Below are 25,297 nucleotides of genomic sequence, written 5' to 3'. Positions count from 1 at the left end.
CGGGTCGCGGGGGGGTTGGACTCTATCCTGGCGGTCATTGGGCGAAAGGCGGGGTACACCCTGGACAGGTCGCCAGTCCATCACAGGGCCACACGAGACGAACAACCACACACGCTCACACCTAGGGACAATTTTTTAGAGACACCAATCAAGCATGTTTTTGGACAGTGGGAACAAGCCGGAGTACCCGGAGAGAACCAACGCATACACGGGGAGAACATGCAAACTCCACACAGAAAGGCCCCAGCTGGGAATCGAACCTGGAACCCTCTCGCTTTGAGGTGACGGTGCTAACCACCACACCACTGTGCAGCCCCTTTTTTAAAGGTAAGCACAAGAAACTTGTGCTAAAGAAAAAATAAGATGCAAACCCTAATTCGGGTAGGGGTTAATGAAAATATAGAGGGTGCCAGAGGTGGAGGCAGGACAAGAGACACTAGCAGATTCAGCAGACAGACTCACCTAAACAGTCCTACAGTCACTAAAAATGCCAGCAAAAAAAAGGCATACAGGACAACTCACCCACTGACTGGACTTTACTGCCTCATCTGACACTTCCTTCACTATTTTCCTCACACTCTGTCCACTTACACCCAGCTCCCTCAACAATGAGACAACAGACTTTGCAACAAATCCTCTACATCCTACTTCCACTGGACAGATTCTAACCTTCCATCCTCGCTGCTCTGCTTCTGCCCCCAACTCCACATATCTAAGCTTCTTCCTTCATATGCTTCTGCTACTAATTCCTCAGAAGGAACAGTCAGCTCTATGAAATAGACTCTCATTCTACTCCTAGACCACAAAACTATATCAGGCCTTAGATTTGTAGAGGCTATTTCCTGGGGAACAACAAGCTTATTTCCTAAATCTACCTGCATCTCCCAATCACAGGCATCCTCCAAGCTGCCGTGCCTCCTTATTGTCTTTTTAACTTTCTCCGCCTCTTGAACAAACTGAATTGCAACTCTCTGTACCTTGGACCCTCCTAAGTTTACCTGCCTTCGTTTTTCTTCAATACCTGCAGCTAAGCTTCTTAATACTTGGTCATGTCGCCATGTATACCGGCCTTGTGACAGACTAACCTTACAACCTGACAAAATATGCCTTAGAGCTGCAGTACCTGAACATAACGAACATAACGGGTCTCCATTTACCCAGAGTTTTAGGTTCTGGGGAGTTGGCAATACATCATATGTTGCCTCTATCAAAAATCTAATACTCCTTTTCTCCATACTCCACAGCTCTTTCCAACTAAGCTTTTTCTTCTCTACACCTTCCCAATTCAACCACCGTCCCTGCTTAGCCTGAGCCACTGCCTTTGCACCCCTTAACATTTCCTCCTGTCTACGAACCTGCTCAACAACTAGCTTTCTCTTCTCCTTGGGACCTGCTCTACTCCACACCGGTTTGCCTGGGCCAAGCCCCAAGCCTCCCCGAACTATTTGCACATTACCCCAAAAAAAAAAAAAACCGAGTTCATTTGTTTTTAAATGGTTTTGATTGCCAAATCAAAAAGCAAAGCAGCTACAGGAAAGTGCAATACCGATAATTCACAATGTACAGATTTCCGCATGGTAAAGTACAAACACGCCAGCAGAATAATTGGAGAAGAGGGATGCTTTATTTGCTTTGTTAGAGCACAATTTGAGCAGGGTCCTCTCCCATCCATCCAGAATATTCTTAATAAAAAGCTTATTTACCTGCTACTCACATTATTTACAGAGTAAATACAAGATATCCAAACCGAACAGTTACATGGCTCTTTTTAACCAGATGCAACAAAAAAATCATACTTCCTGATGCCATTCAGAGCAAATCTATCAATACGAACGAATCAATAAAAACACCTTCATAAAGGAGGTTAAAAATTCAAAATCTTTAATAAACAAAGTGTTTGATATTTACAGCAAGGTTTCTCTTGATGGCTAAAAGTCGGTGACCCTCCTGAAGGATCCGATGATGGCGCAGGTGGCGCACCAGTCGCGGTACCTCCTGTACTCCCCAGATCTCAGGAAGTACTGTCTGCCTCGGAAGTTGGGGTACTCGTAGAAGATCCAGTTGCCGTTCATAACATTACAGGAGTAGATATGGCGGTGATGGAAACGATCAGACACACAGGGACAGTCATCCATGAACTCCATCATGTGGCCGCCGAAATCGGGCTTCTCGTAGATGCGCAATCTGTAGGAGCCTCGATACTGTGGGAACCAAAGGAGGACCAAGAGAAGATTACACATATAGGATATGCTGAAGAGAGGCGCTGATGTACAACGGCCAGCTTGTTGTTTGTCTCACCGCTGGAATCATCCGGCAGGAGCGGATGCAGCTGCTGAAGCCCATCCACCTCTGGTAGTCAGGATACTCCCCCCTCCTCATGAAGTACTGGTGGCCCATGAAGTTGGGTCGCTCATAGATCATGAAGCAGCCGCTCTCCACCCGGATGGAGTTACAGCGGCTGAAGTATGAGTGAAGGTCCGTGCAGTCGTTGCTGCACTCATAGCTCCGACCCAGGAAGTTCTTGTCCTCGTAAAAGATAATCTGGTGAAAAAGATGTCAGAGCATCAAGAGCTGAAAGCCCCCGTCAGAACACAAAAAACCCAACAACTTTGTATGAGCAGAGAGGAGAAACAGCACTCACCTTACCCATGGTCTCCGTTGGAGAGATTCCCCATGTTTTCAGGGCTTTTTATACTACCTCTCCACAAACAAAGCATTGTCATTCAAATTCTCTCTTAGTTATAACTGAAGGCTACTGGCACATGTTTACCTTTTTGTTAGAGCACAACATTGGGTCAAAAATATGGATTTGTATTTGAAAAAAAGGATAAATAATTAACTGGTTTGGTGTTTTGACATGCGTGGACAAAGGAAAGGACTAGTATGGTATCCACACATCCAGCGGACAATGGCTGCAGAACAATATGGAACAGCTCTTTAGCATTAAATATGTTGCGTAACAGAGCAGGAAGCCATTCACTGTCCCCGCTGCTCTACCTGAGCAACCCCTGTGTATGCAGATAAGTAAGTGTATATATGTCCTGCCGCTCAGGATTATTATAATTTATCCATTTTTTTACAAACTCTTCTCTTTATTAACATTTTCCCCAACATTCTGTCGTTTTTGTTCACCTGTTTGGACCTGGTGGAACACAGTCTCCTTTAAATAGTCATAAACTGACTTATTCTTTCATTTCATGGCCTCACCTTATAATTATTGAAATATTCCCTGGAAACTATCTCAAGGTGTCACAGTAAAGATAATAAATACCGGTTTGATTCAGGGTCTACGAGAGCTACAGCAAACTCTCCTGTGAACTTCCACCTTTTATTCTACTACGTAAGAAGAAAATGTTCAAATACAATCTTTGAAAATTATATTCTCACTTATGTTTGATTTAAGTGTTTAATGACAACGTTTCCCTGAAGCCTTTTTGTTATTTTTGTCTTCTTTTACATTCGTTCTTCAATAATGTAAAGGCAGCTATGACCGACTTCTGTTTGTTTTGAATCATAAGCTGTTGGAAAGCATCATGTTGTGGGAAATAAAGGTTTATAGGTTCATATACGACTCATCGGTTCGTTAAACACCTACGTAACGGCTGGTTCCTCACACTCCCTGTCATGTTCTGCTGTAATATCAATAATAATTGGTGTTATTATATCTTTATTTATGAAGTTTACAGATCAGACGGAGGAAACTGTGAGCCAAACAACTACAAGTTAATGAAACAGGAAACAAAAAACAGGGAACAACACTTTAAAGTGTTATTTAAGGACATTTATAAGGTGTGATTTAAAGGAAGTCTCTGATTCTGTGAGCCTTATTTCCTCGGGCAGCTCGATCCAAAGTCGACGGCCCCCCGATAGCAAAGGCCGGTGGCTCGTATGGAGTCAACCTTTCTGATTTATAATTGTAATGACCTCTTTTTACAGGGCCTGCTGCCACTAACAGTGTGGATAAAGTCTGCCAACACAGAGGCCAGCTGATCCCATCAGGGGCACAAGCCAGGAGAGGGTAGCTCCGGCATTGTTTGGGATGGCACGTCTAAGCATAGAGGCGATTCAACTACAGAGCACAAGCTAGCCGGAAGCTACTGTGGGTAGTTTGAGGAGTGTTTTGGTGAACAAACAGCAGCCGAAGTAGCAAAGACACAGAGCCGAAGGTAAGTTTTAGAGTTTATTTGAAAGACATGACAGTTAAAACTAGGGAAATATGCATGGGTTTCAGTTGAAGTCCGTGATTCTTCGAATGGAGCCGATCTTGGGGCTGGCGCCTCCCCATTCGCTGTATCTGCGGTACTCGCCGGGCCTCAGGTAGTACACCCTGCCCTTGTAGTTGGGCTGGTCGTACAGCAGCCAGTGGCCGTCTGTCACGCTGCAGGAGTTGAAGTCGGACATGCTGATCTGTTCCTGGAGGTTTGGGCAGTCCTCCAGGAGCTCGTGCACCTTGCCGGACATGTCGAAGCGCTCGTAGAGCCTCATCCTGTAGGAGCCTTGATACTGGCGCCGGGTAAAAAACAATACATCTCAACTGACTTTACTAAAACAAGCTTTAAATATGTCTTTAAAAAGCAGCTTTTCCAACAAATTCTGACCTACCTGCGGAATCATACGGCAAGAACTGACGCAGTCATTGATGCCGATCACCCCCTGGTTGTCAGAGTACTCCCCTCGCTTCAGGTAGAACTGGTTGCCCATGTAGTTGGGCCTCTCGTAGACCATAAAGCAGCCGCTCTCCACCCTGATGGAGTTGCATCTGTTGAAGAAGGCGTGCAGGTCGGCGCAGTCGCTGCTGCACTCGTGAGAGCGTCCTTGGAAGTTTCTGTCTTCGAAGAAAATGATCTACGAAAAGTGACACATGTAAGAGTTTTTTTTCGTGGCAGATGAAAAGAGCGAGTAAGACGGGGTTTCTTTACCTTTCCCATGGCTAAGGTGGCGTCAGACTGCATCACTGGTCAACACTGTTCCCGAGCCAAGCCAGTGTGCTTTATAAAAAAAAAGAAAGAAAGGGCAGCTGTGTGATTGCACAGCATAAAGCTTTGTCATTCAAATGCATCCCACAGGGCCGCGATGGATCAGAGTGGGGCAGAAATCTGTTTATGTAGAGATGACTCTTGGTGTTATGTGTGTCATTGTGTTTTCCACCATGTTCATCACAATTTCCTCCCGAAAATGCTTCTGAACAATAAACAGATAAAGAGCCGCATCGTTTAATTGAGATGACGAGACAATCTGTCTAATCTAGGTGCTGCTTCTGTTGGTCGAAACGCTCGCTGTAAATTCATCCAATCTTTTTAAACCAGATTCACGCTGCTCTAAAGATTTCTGTTAGAATTACGAGTGTTTGATGTGTTTAACGACGTTTGTGTCGTCAAAGGATCATGACCACGTTTTATCAAACTTTAATTTGAAGTTTTTTTCGTTGGTATCCTCCATCTTTAGAGGACGGGATTGTAATCCGCTCTGATCATCTGTCGGTTAGTCTCATCAGCATCCCTCTACGCTGGACCTGTTTTATCTTAGGTCGCCCATCGGGGATTCTCAGCTTCTTCCCTCTGGATGGAGGTTTTTAAAGTCCCAGGATGTAGAACAAAGTGCTACAGGACTGCTTTCCTCCCGCTGCTGTCACTGAACTGAACAAGTTGAAGCTATTTACATATTTTCTTTTATTTAAGTCCAGAAATTGGTCTTATTGTGGCTCAATTCAAGACATCTTTATCGATACTATCGTCTTTTGCTCATGTGTCATTTTTTGTGGATCCGAAGCACTTTTATCTTAATTATTTATGGATTTTTAACATGTTTTTTTTTTAAGTAAATGGGCTGTTTTTCATCTTAATCTACTTTTTATGTTGCGTGTCATGATGGATATCATTATCTGTGTGGCTGCTAAATCAATTATGTGTCCATCTGAAGATCAGGGTTAACGTTAAAGGGATAGTTGGCCTCTTTTGACATGAGTAGACCGTGCAGTAAACACCGTAACAGGCGCGGCTGTCAGCAGGCGGCAGCACGAACTATCCCTTTAACGTAACACAAGAGAATTTGGCTAATATTCTGCTCTTTGGCGCCCCCTACAGTCATTAAACCACATTTCTCTCTGAGCCCTGCACATGTGCAGCCATTCACATGACTTTTTTTGTCACAAAGATGCCATCAAACTCACAAAAATGTAAAGTGAGCGTGAAGAAAAACAATGTGGTGCAGGGCGTGAACTGCGGTATCTCAGCCTCCGGGCGCTCCAGGGCAGTTTCAGTCCCTGGAATGTTCGTAACAAAGGTTAGTGTGCTTCTCTAGTGTTGCTTTAAGTCCTGGTTGGTTTTTGCCATCCTCACTGGGACTTTTTTTATGACTTACAAACTGCCAAAAGCATTTGTTGGATTTAAGTAAATGTTGGTATTTTCTTTTACGAGTGGAAATGTCACAAGGAACCTTTTAAAACGTGAAAAGGAGTCAAATTAGCAAGTTAAATAGTGTTAAAATTAGGGCTGGGCGACTTAACTCGCTTAACTGAAATCTTTATTATCGCATTAACTTGTTTATTATTTAACACCGATAAATATTTTATCACCCATTAACGCAGGTTTTATTATTGTAAAAGTCTGCTGAATGCATCACATTCACACAGTTACAGCAAACACCACGAAGCATGGAGGAATAAAATAAAGATAAACTAGCAGGTAACATCACCGCTACAGGTGCTGCTCGGTCTCTGTGTGAACTGGCGATACTTCCTGTTTTACTTGTTTCAACATAAAAGCACGTATTTCAAAATAAATTAAAAAAAACTCCTGCATTTACAGCCAAGTTGAATTGTCTTCTCAGCGTAGTAGTTCCAGTCTAAAATATCACTTAAAGGCAAAACACACAACTGATAGCAGCAAGTCATTCAAGGAAACAGACAGTGGAGCGAGGCTTCTACATAAAAACTACAGAAAGATGCTGATGTTAAAAGTGTGTTTGCACAACAAATGTTATGGCACTTTCATTCATATGGCAGCACATTTAAAATAAAGCTAAATGCTAAAAGCTATACACTACTTTTGGATTCATTTTTGGATTCTGCGTACAAATGCGATTAATCGTGATTAATCAGGGAAATCATGTGATTAATTAGATTAAACATTTTAATCGTTGCCCAGCCCTAGTTCAAATATTCATATACATGTACTATATGTAATGAGCCGCGTAGCTCCAACATATAGACGAACAAAAGACCCAAGTACTGTACAAGTGTTCGTTATGTGCGCCATTTATGTCTCAATTGAGCTGCAGTAGTTTATTTTGAAGCAGAGGAAGACCCACCTGCTCTGCTAAAGGCTCGAATGTCAGCATTCACCTCTGAAGAAACGATCTGCGCCAGATCAAACCAGAGCCGGTTTTAATGAAGCTAAACCTCTCATGCATGAACACACTTAAAAATGATAATCTTTCTAAATATTATCAAAAAACAGGTTGGTATTTTCAGTGTTTTGTGCTTTCTGGAGTCCTGTAGCCTATCATTGATCCTGCACAGCAGGTCAGTAGTCCATGATGCGTCTGATGGAGCCGACCTTGGCGCTCCTGCCGCCCCATTCGCTGAACCTTTTGTACACTCCCGGCCTGATCAGGTACATCCTGCCGCGGTAGTTCGGATGCTCGTAGAACACCCAGCTGCCCTTGGCCACGTTGCAGGAGAAGATGTCGTTTACGTGGAAGCGGTCCATGACGCAAGGACAGTCATCGACCAGGTCCATCATCTGGCCGCCGAACTCGATCCGCTCGTACAGGCGCATGTTGAACGACCCAGCGTCCTGGATTTGAATCGGACAGAGGCATCAGTTAAAGTAACACCAGAGAATTTGGCAAATAGTTCCAGCTCTTTGGCTACCCCTACAGCTATGGAATTTGAGCCATACACATTCATTTTTGGCTTTGTTTAAGAGGCCACAAAGACACCATCAAAAGCCCACAAAAATATCAAGTTAAAGCTAAACGGCGCAGTTTCAGATCCAAGAATGTGAATAACAAAGGTCAGTTTAGTTCAAAACGAGTCGGAAGCACATGATTTTAGGGTTCAGAAACGTCTCTAGTGTTGCTTTAATATTCACGTCCTTAGAAAGAGACTCAGTCATTTTCTGTGATACCACTTAAATTATATCAAAATGGACTTTTTGCACAATAGCTGGAGCTAGAGAGCTTTATATTTTTATCCATGCTACCAGGTCCACCAGCTTGTTCCAGAATATAAACTCTAAGCTTGATCTAATATCACTATAGTCCAGAAATGAGCCAATTTTTATCCATTTCTGGTAAAAAAAAAAAAAAATCCTTAAACATCATGAAATGGCTGCACATTGGAAAGAGTTGGTTTGAATTTTTTCAAAAAAGAGTCAGGATAGAAAAAGCTTAGTTTTTATTAAATTCAAACACTTAGCACCTCCTTAAAGTTCAGGTTTCCCTCTTTAAAGGAGAAGTTTTTTGTTGTTTTTTTAAACCTGGACCTTATTTGTGGCAGAAATGTCAGAATGCGTGTGTAGAAAGCTTCCTATAAGCCCCCCGATAGCCCCGGATAACAACAACACGGCAGCTCTGAGCTAACAGTGCAATAGTACGCGTTCAGTCATTCATTGGTCTTAAAGTATTGGTGAAATAAAGACAGATAATGCCTTATTTAGAGGCTGTATTGTCTCTGTTCTCTCCCGTTATATGGATATACGCCGATGTGAGGGATCTAAATATCTTCCGAAGGATGCCGACCGATGAACGTATTTTATGCCAGAAATAAGGTCCAGGTTTAAAAAGAAAAAAAAACGAACTTCTCCTTTAAGGAGGGAAACCTGCTAAGTGTTTGAATTTAATGAAAACTTAAGCTTTTTCCATCCCGACTCTTTTTTGAAAAAATTCAACCAACTTTTAAAAAAAACGAACTTCCCCTTTAAAAACCTACTAAGCTCTGATTGGTCAGCTTCAGGGGCCTGATCAGGCCCTGCCCACTATATCAGCTCTGATTAAATTTAGATCTAAAAAAGTGACTCATTGGGATTTTTGATATTAATAATATTGTAATACAAGCTCCTGGGTGCAGAACGGGACTAAAATACAATTAAGACTGCCTGCAAATACTTTTTTTGTTGGATTTAAAGTGATCATGAGTAGCTAAACTTAACTCGGTTAAAAATCAGATTTGATTGAATTCAGATCAGACTGAATTTTTTAATTGATTTATATTATTTTATTTGTTTCTTTTTATATTCTTTTATGTATTTTTAATGCTTCTTACACTCCCTGCTGCAATGCTTTTATTTTATGTGAAGCACTTTGAATTTTGTACATGAAATGTGCTATACAAATAAATTTGATTTGATTTGATTTGATTTTAAGACTTTCAGATTAAATGTTGTGATAAAAGATTGGGAGGTATTGACAAAGAGAAGCCGTATGAGTGTGTGAACGTGGCTTTGAGTGGTCACATGTGTGCACAGCTCACCGTGGGGATGTGGCGGCAGGAGCTGATCGACTCATTGACCCCCGTCCACTGATGGAAGTCGGGATAGTCCCCCCTCCTCAGGTAGTACTGGTTCCCGGTGAAGTTGGGTTTCTCGTAGACCATGAAGCAGCCGCTCTCCACCCTGATGGAGCTGCAGCGGCTGAGGCTGCTCAGCAGGTCCCCACAGTCGTTGGAACATTCAAAATGGCGCCCAGAGAAATTCTTTTCCTCGTAGAAGATGATCTGAACATGCAGACATTTTATTTTAAAACAGTAGAAAGAAAGCAGGCCTGCAGCATGCGAGCATGATGTTTACCTTCCCCATGTCGGCTGCTTCACCTGCCCCCCGGATCCATCCAGCTCTTTGAAGACTCACACCTGTCACATATATAGTGAATGTGAAATGCTGACTCTGCATGTGTCATTCATATTGTAATAGTCAGAAATCTTTGGTGTTTGTGCTGCTGTGCTGTCCTGAAGAGGTGTTTGTGTCCGTTTGTGTTGTGGAGCTCATTGTAAAGTCTTTTTTGTCAACACTTCTTATTGTTTTTTGTTTTTGTTTTTTTTATAATTATACAATGCATCAATTTAATCCTCTGTTTGAGGCCGTATCATCAATATACATTAAACTCGTCTGATTTTACAGCTCAGAATGGACTTATTCAAAAGAATATTTGCCATTTTTATGCTTAAAACATGTTTGTTTGACTTTGTGTGATCATTGATTTCAGCTATAACACTGCCCCCTGGTGGAGAACCTCCAAACAAACACAAGAACTGATTAATCTGCAAATTAAATGCCCTCCAGCTGTCCAGGTGTACCCTGCTGCCTCCAGCCCAGGGGTCGGCAACCTTTAACACTCAAAGGGCCATTTGGACCTGGTTTCCATGGAGAAGAAAACACAGAGCCGACATCTAAAATTAAGATTTTTTTTTTTTTTACCGAAATCCATGAAGTTCTACAGAGGAAATTAAATTTTATTTATGTAATGAACACATTTTTTAACATTTTGAACTCTTAAAAAATAATAATAAAAATAAAAAACATGCCTAGTTGAAGGTCTCCTTCTCACCACATATGAGGCATACTGGTAAATATAAATAAATCTGCCCAGGCATCATTAAATGTTCTATTTTCTTCAGATATTTTTCTTTTCTTACATTTCTCCATACTTGGGCCACCTGGGGTTGAAAGTCTCCATAAATGCACAGCGTTATAAACCGGCTTTAGGCGAGTGTGACGCATATTTTTAAACGACTAAAAATAATAAAATATAATTTTATTTTAATATTTCAAGATCACAATAATCTTCCAATTTAGAACTACAATTTAAAAAAAAGTAATTAACACAGATAAAATACACTTAAATTGGATTCTTTTTAATTTATTTTCCTTATATTTTCCACATGCTTTAGTTAGTTTGAAAAATATGATTTGCGACAAAAGCCCTAGCAAACATTATTTTGTTTTTATCATATGCATTCATCATATGCAACTGCTCCTTTAAAGTGTATATAAGATGACGTAAGCCATGTATTTTGTACATGATTTAATAATAAAAAATATATATATATTTTCCGTATGCGGCGCCGGAGCCGCGGGTTGCCGACCGCTCTTGCCCAATGACAGCTGGGACAATCTGCAATAAGCAGGTATAGGAAATGGATGGATGGATTAAATGTCCTGAAACTTTAAAGGTTATTTGTCTAAAACAAATTTAAAGCTATAGAAAACAGTCTTAAGATTCAGCGAGTGATTGTTCCAGAGGTTTAAATGATATGAACATGATCTTCCTCAGCAGTCCCAGTTATAGGCAATAGCTTATATTGCCTACATATTACGACTCTATACCAGCTTTAGTCTCTGTCTGCTGATGATGATCATACGGTGTGATGGAAAGATCCAAAATAGCTGCTAAATGGACTTTTTGGGAAAAATTGACTTTCTTTTAGAAAAATAAATAAATAAAGAAAAGCTTTTAAATTTGTTTTTATTCCATATAGGTGACATATTATCACAATATATAATATACAGCATTTATGTAAAACTTTTTGTTTGTTTTTTTAGTTTATCTGTAGAGCACAATTCAAAGTGCTTTACAACTGCATGAAATCACAAGAAGGCAAATAAAATAATTCCAAAAACATAAAAAATAATCATTAATTAATTAAAATAAAAGCGCAAAGTGCAGATAAAATACTTTCAGGTGTCATATGCACAGCTAAACAGAACTGTTTTCAGCCTGGATTTAAACATTGTCAGAGTTGAAGCCTGTCTCACATCTTCTGGAAGACTGTTCCAGATGTTAGGAACATAAAACTGAAACGCAGCCTCAGCTGGTTTAGTCCTGACTCTGGGCCCCAGCAGGAGACCCCTCCCTGAGGCAGGAGACCCCTCCCTGAGGCAGGAGACCCCTCCCTGAGGCAGGAGACCCCTCCCTGAGGGCAGGAGACCCCTCCCTGAGGTTCTCAGAGCCCGAGTTGGTTCATATGACTTTAACATGTCAGAGATGTACTTTGGCGCTTGACCGTGAAGAGACTTGTACACAAGCAGAGCTGTTTTAAAGTCTATTCTCTGAGCGACAGGAAGCCCGTGCAGAGACCTGAGCACTGGACTAATATGGTCGTATTTCCTGGTTCTAGTCAGGACTCGAGCAGCAGCGTTCTGGATGTACTGCAGCTGTCTTACAGCCCGTTTAGAGAGCCCAGTGAGCAGGCCGTTACAGCAGTCTAACCTGCTGGAGACAAACGCATGGATCAGTCTTTCTAAGTCTGGTTTAGACACTATTCCTTTGATTCTGGCAATGTTTGTTAGATGGTAAAAAGCTGCTGATGTTACAGATTTAATGTGGCTGTTAAAGTTCAGGTCTGAGTCCAATATTACCCCGAGATTTCTAACTTGATAGTTAGGTTTTAGAGAGAGAGTCTCAAGGTGACTGATAACACTTTCTCTTTGTTTCTGTGGGCCACAGACAATGATTTCAGTTTTGTCTGAGTTTAGCTGGAGGAAACAGTTTTGCATCCACACACTGATCTGTTCGATGCAGTGACACAATGTATCTACAGGCCCGTGTTCTCCTGCCGTCAGTGACACGTAGATCTGAGCATCATCTGCATAGTTGTGGTAGGACACATTATAGCTGCGTATTAGCTGGCCTAGTGGAAGCGTGTACAGATTGAACAACAGGGGTCCCAGGATTGACCCCTGGGGAACCCCACAGACACAGTTACCAATTTAAACAATTGATGAAAAAGCATTGTTTGCTAGCATCTGCTGCTAGCTTACAGCTACACTGCTAAACTATTTCCCTCTGGGATCAACAGAGTAACTATCTGTTACTATATATAGAGCTGGAGTGTTGTTGGTCTGACTGGAGGAACAGCTTCATTATGTCTGTGTTTACTGCATTAAATTAGCTTCTTGAATCCAGTTCTAATTGATTTAGTTGCTCGGTTCTGTCAGAAAGAGTCACTTTCAACAACCCCAGGTGTGTTTAAGCCAGAGATGGGGACTCAAGTCACTGTGACTTGGACTCGAATCGACTCGAGTCGCTGTTTTGATGACTTGACTTGACAAAAAAGAAAAGACTCGAGACTCGACTCGTATTTGGAAGTTAAAGACTCGGCACTTGACTTGAGACACGATGACTTGAATGACTTGAGAGTTATTCAGTTCATGTTTTCAGTTTGAATATAAAATCCATGATTAAAAAAATAATATCGATTACCCGGTAGGAGCGCAGGATCAACATGGCAGCGGGACAGAGTCGTTGTCTTCGGCTTCCGTAATTACCATTTTGACGGCAAAAGACGAACAGCACAGTGCAAGACATGCGGCATCAACATCTCAGACAGCCAGACGACAACTTCCAACTTTGTTCGTCATTTAAAGATCCATTCTGACCAGTAAGTGCTTGTTAAATTAGCTAATATTATCCTGTTAGCCTAGTCGGTAGTTAGCTAACGTTAGCTTGATATGATACGGGGTGGACAGGTTGGACACATTGGCCAATGATGTTTACTGACAGTTACTTATATCTTTGTGTTTTCACTTTATTAATATCAGATTCTGCAGGTAAAATTGCAATATTAAGGTGCCTTTGACTTGACTTGAATAAGAAAAAATTACTTGAGACTTGCACATGTGTGACTTGGTCCCATCTCTGGTTTAAACCAACAGGTATTGTGACCAAAGCCTGTCTTTTACATCTCAAATTGTGTCAAAGTGTTGGAAGGGGCAGAATGTGCCACCTTTAAACCCTCAGTGTGTCAGTAACAAGGTGCAGCTCGACAACAGACAACGCTTGAGTCCGGGTGTGATGAGTCAGCGCTTTGATTTTATTCAGTCCTCTGATGAGACTCAGGACGTCAGACCACGTCACGTCCCGTCGGGAGAACAAACCCTCCAGATGCAGAGAGCAAGAACAAAACCGAACACACCCAAGCACTGACGCCATTTTATTCAGCGCAAAAAGCAGAAACTTTACAAGAATCGTTTTCATGTCTTTAGAGGTCCGTGAGACGCCTGATGGAGCCGATCCTGGAGCTCATGGCGTTCCACTGGCTGAAGCTGCGGTACTGGCCGGGCCTCAGGTAGTAGTGGCGCCCCCTGTAGTTGGGGTGCTCGTACAGCAGCCAGTGGCCGTCCATCACGCTGCAGGAGTTGAAGTTAGAGAGGCGGAAGCGGTCCATGAGGTTGGGGCAGTCCTCCATCAGCTCCACCATCTCACCTCCCATGTCGAAGTGCTGGAACAGCCTCAACTGGAAGCTGCCGTTGTGCTGGAAGAGCGCAAAAAACGACGTCGTGATGAACTCTTTAACGCAGTAGACGAGTATCTTTGATGGGCAGAGTCACAAATCTGTTCAAGCTTTGCATAAAGCTGACCCGGCTGTGTCCAAAAGCAAGAAATCTTCACATTTCTCTGAAAACTCCAGACTGATTTTAGGCAGAAAATTATTAATATTGTCAGCAATTATGAGTAAAAATAGCACTTTCTATGTTTTTGTTGTCTTAGAATGAGCCATCATGAAGCAATTTTTTTTCAAATTGCTGTTTCATCACCTGGTTTAGAGTGAATAAAGAGGTGTATGTGTTGTGGCCAGCAGGTGGCGCTGCAGGCGACGCTTCACATGGCTGTCATAAACAGAGTCGTGGGTTGTGTTCGAAACCGCATACTACATACTGCATACTACATACTGCATACTACATACTGCATACTACATACTGCATACTTCCATACTGCATACTCATCGATCAGACAGTATTCAGAGTGTTTACCCACAATGCATTTCGCTCCTGCCCGAGCCGAAATCAGCCGGCCTGAAGCTGATTTCTCTTAAAGGATAAGACCGTTTTTTTTACATTGGGCCCTTGATTTCACATTATACCATGATGTTCTACTCACCCCTGCTTGTTGTTGAACATTTGGAGCTGTTCCGAAGATATTCGCGAGGCGTCTGGCTGCTCTCTTGAGATATTCGGCCATGAAACGGTTTCCTATGGGCAAGCTTATACAGGCACAAACAATGCTGTTTATAATTTATTAATTACTCTACACTAGCACTGATAACGTGGAGGTGCGTCGCTTACTTAAAAAAATCCGGGTTACTAATTTTGAATTTTAGCCGAATGAATAAATAGGCAGCAGGTCTGTGGGCTGTCTGTGGTAGTAGCACGACAAGGACGTCAGTAACACCCACTTTACGACAAAAAAATCAAAATTACAATAACCCGGATTTTTTTAAGTAAGCGACGCACCTCCACGTTATCAGTGCTAGTGTAGAGTAATTAATAAATTATAAACAGCATAGTTTGTGCCTGTATAAGCTTGCCCATAGGAAACCGTTTCATGGCCGATATCTCAAGAGAGCAGCCAGACGCCTCGCGAATATCTTCGGAACAGCTCCAAATGTTCAACAACAAGCAGGGGTGAGTAGAACATCATGTTATAATGTGAAATCAAGGGCCCAATGTCAAAAAACCGGTCTTATCCTTTAAGCTCTAAACTCTGTAAACTTTAGCAACATTTGAAACATTTTCAGGCGAGAAAGTAGTCGTTTAGATCCCCAACGTGTTGAAAACCTAACAAAATACCGGCTATTTACCATTTTGTTCCCACGAATTCGGCGCTACTAAAGCTAGCCGCAGTGAGCAACGCACTTCCGGTTATTTTCACCAAAATAAAATACCCGTTGCCTTTTATCATAGGGAAAGCCATTAGGATACAATTGGTGCTTTTGTTTTGAAAACAGGAAGTGAACCTACCCTCGTTGTAGCTAGCTTGAAATCGGCGACGTCACGTTACGTTGCATCTTGGGTAGTTTGAGTATGAGCAGTAACCTCATGATGCATACAAAACATTTCGGGGAATCTAGTATGCATCCGGGAACTTCTTGCTTACTCAAACTCGCATACTAACTCAAAAAGTTAGTATGAGTAGTGCAAATGTCTACGATGCAAACACTGGCTGGGGGGTCTCTACTTTAAAGCATTCGCTGGAGTTTGGGTGTTGGAAACGAGATGAGTTCAATATAAGTCATAAATAACTGAATACGTGTGTATAATATACACAAAAAGTCACAATAAATACACGAAATACAATTTACGTAAGTTGCAGACTTGAAAGAGATGAAAGAGGTCGTTATAAATCCATCTGTTAGTTAAGTTTTAGTGAAAACATTATAAGCTTATTGGTTGTTGTAGGAGAAATAAAAACAATGTGGTACCTCAGTTTAATCCCTATATTTGCACTAAGAATAACTAACTAAAAGTGTACAAAATAAATCTGATTATTTGTTTTTTTGTCCTTCGAAGTTCCTGTGAAACAGCAGCCGTCGTGATATATTTGTACATTTGTTGTGAAAAGCCCAGACTGCTCTGATTGGCCTGCTCCGGTGGCCTGATTAGGCTCCACCTATCTCTTCACATCAGCCCAATCCCAGTTCCTCCCCTTCGTTTCGCAGGGATAAGATGACCCTTTTCTGGCCCCCGGTGCCCCAAATGAAGGCCTAGATGATCCATGTCTTGACCCCCTCAAGAAAAGGGGAACTTATCCATGTTAAAACAGAGAGATGAGGCCAAGTGCTAAAGCTAAGAGGGGCAAAATCTACAAATCTTTGTTATTTTCACTATTGGGCCTTATTCTGGTGTACTGCTGACATTAATACTGAATTATATTTCTCTGTTTTACACAACTTTCAGGACAAATGATTAGGGCTGGGCAACGATTAAAAATTAAAAGCGTATAGCTTTTAGCGTTTAGCTTTATTTTAAATGTGCTGCCATATGAATGAAAGTGCCATAACATTTGTTGTGCAAACACACTTTTAACATCAGCATCTTTCTGTAGTTTTTATGTAGAAGCCTCGCTCCACTGTCTGTTTCCTTGAATGACTTGCTGCTATCAGTTGTGTGTTTTGCCTTTAAGTGATATTTTAGACTGGAACTACTACGCTGAGAAGACAATTCAACTTGGCAGTGTTTACAGATGACTTTGGTTCTGTCGACTCCGCCGTCTGGAAGAACTTTAACATGAAAATGGCCGAGTAAAAGTTCCGTACCCTTCTCCATGTTTGGTGGATCCGCCGGTTACTTTCTTTTCCTGTTCCACAGCAGACAGCAACAGACTTTTACAAAATAAAAGCCTGTGAGCAACAGACTTTTACAAAATAAAAGCCTGTGAGCGACAGACTTTTACAAAATAAAAGCCTGTGAGCAACAGACTTTTACAAAATAAAAGCCTGTGAGCAACAGACTTTTACAGAATAAAAGCCTGTGAGCAGCAGACTTTTACAATAATAAAATAAATTAAAATAATAAAATAATAATAAAAAAAACTGCGTTAATGCGCAATAAAATATTTATCTCGTTAAATAAATAACGAGTTAACTCGGCCAGCCCTACAAATGACAAAAGATTTAATCACATAAGGGCAAAATCAATAAATAACAGTAAAAAGGTAAAGTTTTTAAAGGCTTTTACATCTTCAGTATCTCTAGTTTCTGGTTTTATTTAATGCTTACTAGCTTCTTGCGGCTCCCGCCTGAGTCTTCAGCGCAGGTTTGACTCTGATGTTTGGGTTTTGATGGTTTTTACCAACATAAAGTGGATCACATGGATGTTATTTCACCAAGAGACTCACCGTGGGGATCACACGGCAGGATCGGACACAGTCGTTCATGCCCGTCATGCCCATGTAGTCGGAGTAATCGCCCCTCCTCATGAGGTGCTGGTTCCCCACGTAGCCCGGCCGGTCGTACACCATGAACGTGCCGCTCTCCACCCTGATGGAGCGGCAGTGATCGAACATGGAGTGCAGGTCGGCACAGTCGCTCGTGCACTCATAGTACTGACCTCCGAAGTTTCTGTCCTCGTAGAAGATGATCTGATGGAGAAGAACGAAGAACCCCGTCAGCCAACAGCGGACGTTTCATCACAGAGAACCTGAGGCCTAACCCGAGCACAAACCTTTCCCATTTCTGCTGCTGCTGCCGCTGACCGAAGCCCTTTCTCCTCTGAAGGCGGAGGCCATCTTTATATGCTTCACCCTGTGGGAGTCGGTGCTGCTGCTGCTGTGTGTTGTTAGTCAAATGAGTTCTGCTGTCAGCAGAGACTCTACAGGAGTCACACTGAGCAGCTTCCAGCAAGAGCCACAGCAGCTGGGGCGCTGGAACAGTCACGACTACTGAGCCCATTCACACATCTTACGTTCGTTTCACTTCAGCTGGCTGCACAGTCAACACGGACGGGTGGATAAAGGTGGAGTAAAGAACCAGAAAAACAGGGTCTCAGTGCGTTCAGCTGGTGGGTTTGGAGCTGATGGAGGGAAATATCAGAAACAGATGAGCATATTTGTAGGCAGAGCCTTCAGTTATCAGGCCCCTCTCTGTGGAACCAGCTGCCAGTTTGGGAGGCAGAGCCTTCAGTTATCAGGCCCCTCTCTGTGGAACCAGCTGCCAGTTTGGGAGGCAGAGCCTTCAGTTATCAGGCCCCTCTCTGTGGAACCAGCTGCCAGTTTGGGAGGCAGAGCCTTCAGTTATCAGGCCCCTCGCTGTGGAACCAGCTGCCAGTTTGGGAGGCAGAGCCTTCAGTTATCAGGCCCCTCTCTGTGGAACCAGCTGCCAGTTTGGGAGGCAGAGCCTTCAGTTATCAGGCCCCTCTCTGAGGAACCAGCTGCTAGTTTGGGAGACAGAGCCTTCAGTTATCAGGCCCCTCTCTGTGGAACCAGCTGCCAGTTTGGGAGGCAGAGCCTTCAGTTATCAGGCCCCTCTCTGTGGAACCAGCTGCCAGTTTGGGAGGCAGAGCCTTCAGTTATCAGGCCCCTCTCTTGTTGAATAACCTGCCAGTAAATGTCCAGGAAGCAGACACCCTTTCCACTTTTAAAGCTTAAAACTTTCTTTTCTGATAAAGCTTATAGTTAGGGATGGCTCAGGTGATCCTGAAACATCCCATAGTTAAGCTGCTATAGGCCCAGACTGCTGGGGGGCCTCATCTGTCACACCTTTCCTCACTTTACTCTTTACACTTTAACACAGCAGAGACACTTTGGTAGGTTTCTGAGTCTCCATCACCGGAGCAACGAGCCCAAAACACAGAAATAAAAAGGGACTTTTTTTACTTAAACCAAGTCAAAAAACTGTAAATAAGTCTGTGATTTAATCCGTTTTTAAAACTAAATAAAATCTATTCAAAGTGTGACTTTAGTGTGGGTGTTTCATGAGCTGGTTAGTTCAACCAGTTCATGCCAGAACATTTAATCACAAGCAGAGAGAGTAGTTACAGCAGCGCAGTTTATTCAGGCATTTATAACAACATCTTTTTCATATGTCGGGTCATTTATTTAGTTAATATTCGCAGTCATTTTCAGAGGTTGAGCCCGAAGTTTAAATACATGGGTTAAAACTCTGTGACTCTGCGGAAGGAGCCGGTGGCGGCGCAGGCGGCCCCCCACTCGCTGAACTTGCGGTACTCGCCGGGCCTCATGAAGTACTGCCGCCCGCGGAAGCTGGGGTGCTCGTAGAGGGTCCAGAAGCCCTCCATGACGTTGCAGGAGTAGATGTCACGGCTGCGGAAGTGCTCCTGCACCGACTCGCAGTCCTCGCTGAACTCCATCATCTGACCCTGGAAGTTGGGGCGATCGTAGATGCGCATGCGGTAGGCCTCCTCGCCGGTCTGGATACGGGAAACAGAAAATGAGAGCGTCGTGAGTGCCTCTGCGGCCTTCTGTGTCTGCGGCTGCCTTTTCTTTTAAACTTCCTCGCGGCCTGGAAGGAAACGGTGTTCTCAGATGTTTTAAAAGCCACTGAATCAGCTCTTTTAGGAGTTTCCCACCAGCGATGGACGGTGGTGACTGCGTTATTCTTGTGCTCTGAGACTATGCTGCTGGATTTAAAACTGTGGACCATCTAAACCTCTCATATGGAAGCTGGGTGGGCCTCAGGGGCAGAGCACGATATTGGTTAAGCCCCATCCTGGCAGATTGTACCTTCTCTGTCAGCATTTATATCCTCTCTCGTGGGGCGGGGGGGTCCCACAGGGCTCACTTCTAGGCCCACTTCTCTTCTCTCTCTATTTGCTCCCACTTTAAACAACATATTATTCTACTGTCAGATTTATGGGCCTCTTAACTAAAGAGAGATACACTATCTATGGCTCCTAAATCCCTGGATTTCAATGACAAAAGACAGAAGTGATGTTTTCTTTATTCTATTTCATCTCTAGCTTTGTAGGTTTAGGCAGCTATTTTTTTTACTTTTGACTCGTTTATTCTGTGCAGCACTTTTTAAAGTGCTTTATAAATAAAGTCGGATTGTTCTGGAACGTCTGGAACAGTTTCAACCAACGAAAAAACACTCAAGATCACATCTGTAAAGGATTATCCTTTGTTCATTTGTCTGAAATTCACATTTAAATCAGTGAAATTCATTGTTTCTGGAGGAGAATCCATCTTGATCAGGAAGTTTTTGTAACAATTTTTTGCCAAATGAACCCAAAATAACACTGAAGCGGGTCTTAAAGGGGACAATGAAAGCTTCTTCTCACATATCTGAACATAATAAGAAGTTACCAGCCAGTATTCCAGTGTTCACAGGACTGTACTCACATAGGAGAAGGTGCGGCAGGAGCGGATGGTGTCGTTGTAGCCCATCCAGCGCTGGTACTCTGGGTACTCTCCCCTGGTCAGGACGTACTGGTAGCCGGTGTAGTTGGGCTTCTCGTACAGCACCCAGCAGCCGCTCTCCACTTTGACGGAGTTGCAGCGGCTGAAGTGGGGGTGCACGTCAGGGCAATCGGTGTCGCACTCATACGAGCGACCCTGGAAGTTTCTGTCCTCATAAAATACGATCTGAGTCCAGAGGAGGGGGGAGCACAGTGAGGGGATTTTCTGCGGGTGTTTCAGGGCTGAAAACGGTGGTTTTTCCATGTGGGTGAAGGAATAAATGAAAGGCCGTCTTACCTTAGTACTCATCCTGCAGCGAGCGCTGGAGCCAGTCACCTACAGAAAATGGTGGTCTCAGAAAGCAGGGACCAGACCCCCGGCTATATAAACCTCAAGCAAAGCGTTAGCAGATCCCACTCTAGCTGTTTTTTCAATGAGTCGGGATTTAACAGGCTGGCATCGCTGCCAAAGGTCTTGATCCTGGGCATAGAGCGAAAATCCCTGAATCATCAGAGCAAAAGTCCTAGCAGGCAAATAACTGACCCACTGTGCCCTCTTTATTGATATCAACATCGGAGACTTGTTTTTATCCACTAATCCGTCATCGAGGAGATTAATCTTTGCGGGCAGAATGTCAGCGGTCATCACAAAGCAGAGCAGCTTTTAACTGTTTGCTGAAGTATACGCCTTCCTGTGCATCCACGTCAGAGAGAGAACAGCAAGAAGGTTCTACTTTAACTCACTCCATACATTCTGACAGCTGTAGATGCTGCATTTCTCTTTGTTAACTGCAGTCACTCCTGTCATAAAACAGATCATTTCATCAGTTTTGTCACTTTACTGGTACTTTAGTCAACAGTCGGGTTCTTTTTCTACATTTATTTATTTATTTATTTTCAGTTCAGAGCTCTAAGTTGTTTGACATTAATATTTTTTACTGAGCTAAATCATCCGGTGAACCCTGGAAGGGTTCAGCGGCTTCCTGGTGGTGATCACTGCTGTCCTGAGGAGCAGAGAGAGGAGGAAAGTGTTTACTCCACCAGGTGGCAGCAGAGGACCTTCATCCTGCCTGTTCTCACAGCTTAAAGGGATAGTTCGTCTCTTTTGACATGAAGCTGTGTGACATCCCATATCAGCAACATCATTTCTGAACATCTTCTTCCCCCCTGCTGCGTCCTGTGAGCAGAGTTCCAGCCTCGTTTTGGTGTTGATGAAGGTAGTCCGGCTAGTTGGCTGGCACGCAGTGATACGAAGGGAGAGAAAATAGGGCCAAGAGATTGTGAGGTCTGACTTTTTTCCTGGAGAACCATTTTGTGATGCAAATGTATTACTCTGTTGAACGCATATTGTGTTGAGAAGCAAAACGCTTTATTTTTTAAACCCCAGCCAACTAGCCGGACTACCTTCATCAACACCAAAACGAGGCTGGAACTCTGCTCACAGGACGCAGCAGGGGGTAAGAAGATGTTCAGAAATGATGTTGCTGATATGGGATGTCATACAGCTTCATGTCAAAAGAGGCGAACTGTCCCTTTAAAATTCTTCTGGAGTCACATGAAGATGGGCACGAATGAGGATGGCGTGGATACTCACACTGAGGAAGGACTGAGACGCGGAGCAGGAGGATTTCTCTGAAACCCGCCGGGGTGGTGAACTCGCCCTCGCCCGCTCAGACAACCATCTGTTCAGCTTCTGACCTGCAAGAGTTCCATCGAGGTTTTTAAAAAGATAAACGAGCTGAGCAGGGGTGAGGTGCAGCTTTTAGTTTTATTTAGGGCTGGGCATTAAATTTTTTAATCTAATTAATCACATGATTTCCCTGATTAATCACGATTAATCACATTTGTACGCAGAATCCAAAAATGAATCCAAAAGTAGCGTATAGCTTTTAGCATTTAGCTTTATTTTAAATGTGCTGCCATATGAATGAAAGTGCCATAACATTTGTTGTGCAAACACACTTTTAACATCAGCATCTTTCTGTAGTTTTTATGTAGAAGCCTCGCTCCACTGTCTGTTTCCTTGAATGACTTGCTGCTATCAGTTGTGTGTTTTGCCTTTAAGTGATATTTTAGACTGGAACTACTACGCTGAGAAGACAATTCAACTTGGCAGAGTTTACAGATGACTTTGGTTCTGTCGACTCCGCCGTCTGGAAGAACTTTAACATGAAAATGGCCGAGTAAAAGTTCCGTACCCTTCTCCATGTTTGGTGGATCCGCCGATTACTTTCTTTTCCTGTTCCACAGCAGACAGCAGCAGACTTTTACAGAATAAAAGCCTGTGAGCAACAGACTTTAACAAAATAAAAGCCTGTGAGCAACAGACTTTAACAAAATAAAAGTCTGTGAGCAACAGACTTTAACAAAATAAAAGCCTGTGAGCAACAGACTTTAACAAAATAAAAGTCTGTGAGCAACAGACTTTAACAAAATAAAAGCCTGTGAGCAACAGACTTTAACAAAATAAAAGTCTGTGAGCAACAGACTTTAACAAAATAAAAGCCTGTGAGCAACAGACTTTAACAAAATAAAAGTCTGTGAGCAACAGACTTTAACAAAATAAAAGCCTGTGAGCAACAGACTTTAACAAAATAAAAGCCTGTGAGCAACAGACTTTAACAAAATAAAAGCCTGTGAGAAACAGACTTTTACAAAATAAAAGTCTGTGAGCAACAGACTTTTACAAAATAAAAGCCTGTGAGTAACAGACTTTTACAGAATAAAAGCCTGTGAGTAACAGACTGCGTTAATGCGCGATAAAATATTTATCGGCGTTAAATAATTAACAAGTTAACACGATAATAACGAGTTAACTCGCCCAGCCCTAACAGAAATATAATCTGTGAACTACAAAGAGTGACACGTTTCCCACGAGCTGGGAAGTTTAAAATCATTTTCACACTCATTGCTATGGTTTCTGAGGCTCCAGAAGTTCCTGATTCAGCAGTAAGGCTCCAGCACACAGACGCTTTACATCGTTTTTATCTCCAAAGCAAAAGGTTTGAGAGGCTCACACACTTACTGAGCTTCTGGGAGTGCTGGACGGCCTTATAGGAGGACAGCATGGCGAAGGGATGGTAGGACAGAGTGAAGGGATACACGATCGAGCCCTTTGGTGGAGGAGAGAACAACAACGGTTTTACACAGAGGCAGAAAAAGGAGGATCAGGATCGATGTGAACACATTCTGTACCTTGGAGCGCTGGTTGGGGAATGAGGCGGCTGGTTTGCACCTGTACAGGGCCAGGATCTGATCCAGCGGCAGGCTGCTCTGAAACACAATCCTCTGCTGGGTCACATATCTTCCCCTCTGTGGCCGCTCTGTTCTCAGGTTGCTGTGACTAACGTGTGTCTGAGGAAGTTTCTGCTGAACTACATCCTACATGCTGCACCTTTAAAGTTTAACGTACTCACCATGATGATCCCAGCGAAGCTCGACAGGATCATGGCCTCCCGCTCCAGGCGGTTAGGATACCGAGCGGCTCCCAGGCTGCATGTGGCTCCACTGTGGTGCAGATTCATTTAGCTTTAAACATCTTAAACATGTTCAGTTTACTGTTAAGACTGTATGAGAGAAAACAGGTGATTCTGACTTTAATGTTTATTTCACTGCAGACGCTATAAACTAAAGATGTTTTATCTCTTCAGCTTCATTTAATCTGTGAACAAACATCATTTCTGCATCTCAGCCCTTCAACACGTCCCATAAAAATCAGGACAGAGAACCTTCTCCCACTCTGTAACGTTTCCTTCTCCCACTCTGTGACGTTTCCTTCTCCCACTCTGTGACGTTTCCTTCTCCCACTCTGTGACGTTTCCTTCTCCCACTCTGTAACGTTTCCTTCTCCCACTCTGTGACGTTTCCTTCTCCCACTCTGTGACGTTTCCTTCTCCCACTCTGTGACGTTTCCTTCTCCCACTCTGTGACGTTTCCTTCTCCCACTCTGTGACGTTTCCTTCTCCCACTCTGTGACGTTTCCTTCTCCCACTCTGTGACGTTTCCTTCTCCCACTCTGTGACGTTTCCTTCTCCCACTCTGTGACGTTTCCTTCTCCCACTCTGTGACGTTTCCTTCTCCCACTCTGTGACGTTTCCTTCTCCCACTCTGTAACGTTTCCTTCTCCCACTCTGTGACGTTTCCTTCTCCCACTCTGTAACGTTTCCTTCTCCCACTCTGTGACGTTTCCTTCTCCCACTCTGTGACGTTTCCTTCTCCCACTCTGTGACGTTTCCTTCTCCCACTCTGTGACGTTTCCTTCTCCCACTCTGTGACGTTTCCTTCCTTCTCCCACTCTGTGACGTTTCCTTCTCCCACTCTGTGACGTTTCCTTCTCCCACTCTGTAACGTTTCCTTCTCCCGCTCTGTAACGTTTCCTTCTCCCACTCTGTGACGTTTCCTTCTCCCACTCTGTAACGTTTCCTTCTCCCGCTCTGTAACGTTTCCTTCTCCCACTCTGTGACGTTTCCTTCTCCCACTCTGTGACGTTTCCTTCCTTCTCCCACTCTGTGACGTTTCCTTCTCCCACTCTGTGACGTTTCCTTCTCCCACTCTGTAACGTTTCCTTCTCCCACTCTGTAACGTTTCCTTCTCCCACTCTGTGACGTTTCCTTCTCCCACTCTGTAACGTTTCCTTCTCCCACTCTGTGACGTTTCCTTCTCCCACT

The 25,297-nt window shown here is 43.2% G+C and overlaps 5 protein-coding genes across 8 annotated transcripts; all 5 read right to left on the bottom strand.

Moving 5' to 3' along the window:
* Positions 1-1,928: 1,928 nt before the first annotated feature.
* LOC142396965 (gamma-crystallin M2-like) lies at positions 1,929-2,662 on the bottom strand. 2 transcript variants are annotated; one of them, XM_075480242.1, is made up of 3 exons: positions 2,642-2,662; positions 2,299-2,541; positions 1,929-2,201 (listed from the first exon to the last, which is right to left on the bottom strand). In XM_075480242.1, exons 1-3 carry the CDS (start codon positions 2,648-2,650, stop codon positions 1,929-1,931), a joined length of 525 nt encoding a protein of 174 aa, XP_075336357.1. In that variant the 5' UTR covers positions 2,651-2,662. The 2 variants fall into 2 exon arrangements, with proteins under 2 accessions (XP_075336357.1, XP_075336356.1); XM_075480241.1 differs by having other exon boundaries at positions 2,302-2,541; positions 2,642-2,650.
* Positions 2,663-4,227: 1,565 nt separating this feature from the next.
* On the bottom strand, positions 4,228-4,928 carry LOC142396962 (gamma-crystallin M2-like). 2 transcript variants are annotated; one of them, XM_075480238.1, is made up of 3 exons: positions 4,920-4,928; positions 4,599-4,845; positions 4,228-4,496 (listed from the first exon to the last, which is right to left on the bottom strand). In XM_075480238.1, exons 1-3 carry the CDS (start codon positions 4,926-4,928, stop codon positions 4,228-4,230), a joined length of 525 nt encoding a protein of 174 aa, XP_075336353.1. The 2 variants fall into 2 exon arrangements, with proteins under 2 accessions (XP_075336353.1, XP_075336352.1); XM_075480237.1 differs by having other exon boundaries at positions 4,228-4,503; positions 4,603-4,845.
* Positions 4,929-7,523: 2,595 nt separating this feature from the next.
* Positions 7,524-9,797, bottom strand: LOC142396963 (gamma-crystallin M2-like). The gene is made up of 3 exons (XM_075480239.1): positions 9,789-9,797; positions 9,473-9,715; positions 7,524-7,796 (listed from the first exon to the last, which is right to left on the bottom strand). The coding sequence occupies exons 1-3, from the start codon at positions 9,795-9,797 to the stop codon at positions 7,524-7,526; spliced, it is 525 nt and encodes a 174-aa protein (XP_075336354.1).
* Positions 9,798-13,978: 4,181 nt separating this feature from the next.
* On the bottom strand, positions 13,979-17,948 carry LOC142396042 (gamma-crystallin S-1-like). The gene is made up of 3 exons (XM_075478585.1): positions 17,928-17,948; positions 17,614-17,856; positions 13,979-14,251 (listed from the first exon to the last, which is right to left on the bottom strand). Exons 1-3 carry the CDS (start codon positions 17,946-17,948, stop codon positions 13,979-13,981), a joined length of 537 nt encoding a protein of 178 aa, XP_075334700.1.
* A 1,419-nt stretch (positions 17,949-19,367) lies between these two features.
* LOC142396961 (gamma-crystallin M2-like) lies at positions 19,368-24,339 on the bottom strand. 2 transcript variants are annotated; one of them, XM_075480236.1, is made up of 3 exons: positions 24,331-24,339; positions 20,566-20,817; positions 19,368-19,634 (listed from the first exon to the last, which is right to left on the bottom strand). In XM_075480236.1, exons 1-3 carry the CDS (start codon positions 24,337-24,339, stop codon positions 19,368-19,370), a joined length of 528 nt encoding a protein of 175 aa, XP_075336351.1. The 2 variants fall into 2 exon arrangements, with proteins under 2 accessions (XP_075336351.1, XP_075336349.1); XM_075480234.1 differs by lacking the exon at positions 24,331-24,339 and adding an exon at positions 20,875-20,895.
* Between the last annotated feature and the right edge of the window lie 958 nt (positions 24,340-25,297).

Source organism: Odontesthes bonariensis, chromosome 12 (assembly GCF_027942865.1).
Source record: "Odontesthes bonariensis isolate fOdoBon6 chromosome 12, fOdoBon6.hap1, whole genome shotgun sequence".
In the NCBI taxonomy this organism is placed as follows: Eukaryota; Metazoa; Chordata; class Actinopteri; order Atheriniformes; family Atherinopsidae; genus Odontesthes; species Odontesthes bonariensis.
This window is presented reverse-complemented; position numbering and strand designations above follow the sequence as displayed.

What these genes read in the sequence shown, in the direction of transcription:
- LOC142396965 (XM_075480242.1), bottom strand. An exon ending in CCTGCCGGATGATTCCAGCG is followed by an intron (nt 2,202 to 2,298) that starts GTGAGACAAACA and finishes TGGTTCCCACAG; the next exon opens with TATCGAGGCTCCTACAGATT.
- LOC142396962 (XM_075480237.1), bottom strand. An exon ending in CTTGCCGTATGATTCCGCAG is followed by an intron (nt 4,504 to 4,602) that starts GTAGGTCAGAAT and finishes ACCCGGCGCCAG; the next exon opens with TATCAAGGCTCCTACAGGAT.
- LOC142396963 (XM_075480239.1), bottom strand. An exon ending in CCTGCCGCCACATCCCCACG is followed by an intron (nt 7,797 to 9,472) that starts GTGAGCTGTGCA and finishes ATTCAAATCCAG; the next exon opens with GACGCTGGGTCGTTCAACAT.
- LOC142396042 (XM_075478585.1), bottom strand. Translation starts at nt 17,948, where the DNA reads ATGGGAAAGGTTTGTGCTCGG. An exon ending in TGGGAAAGGTTTGTGCTCGG is followed by an intron (nt 17,857 to 17,927) that starts GTTAGGCCTCAG and finishes CTTCTCCATCAG; the next exon opens with ATCATCTTCTACGAGGACAG. An exon ending in CCTGCCGTGTGATCCCCACG is followed by an intron (nt 14,252 to 17,613) that starts GTGAGTCTCTTG and finishes GCGCTCTTCCAG; the next exon opens with CACAACGGCAGCTTCCAGTT.
- LOC142396961 (XM_075480234.1), bottom strand. Translation starts at nt 20,895, where the DNA reads ATGGAAAAACCACCGTTTTCA. An exon ending in TGGAAAAACCACCGTTTTCA is followed by an intron (nt 20,818 to 20,874) that starts GCCCTGAAACAC and finishes CTCTGGACTCAG; the next exon opens with ATCGTATTTTATGAGGACAG. An exon ending in CCTTCTCCTATGTGAGTACA is followed by an intron (nt 19,635 to 20,565) that starts GTCCTGTGAACA and finishes CAGACCGGCGAG; the next exon opens with GAGGCCTACCGCATGCGCAT.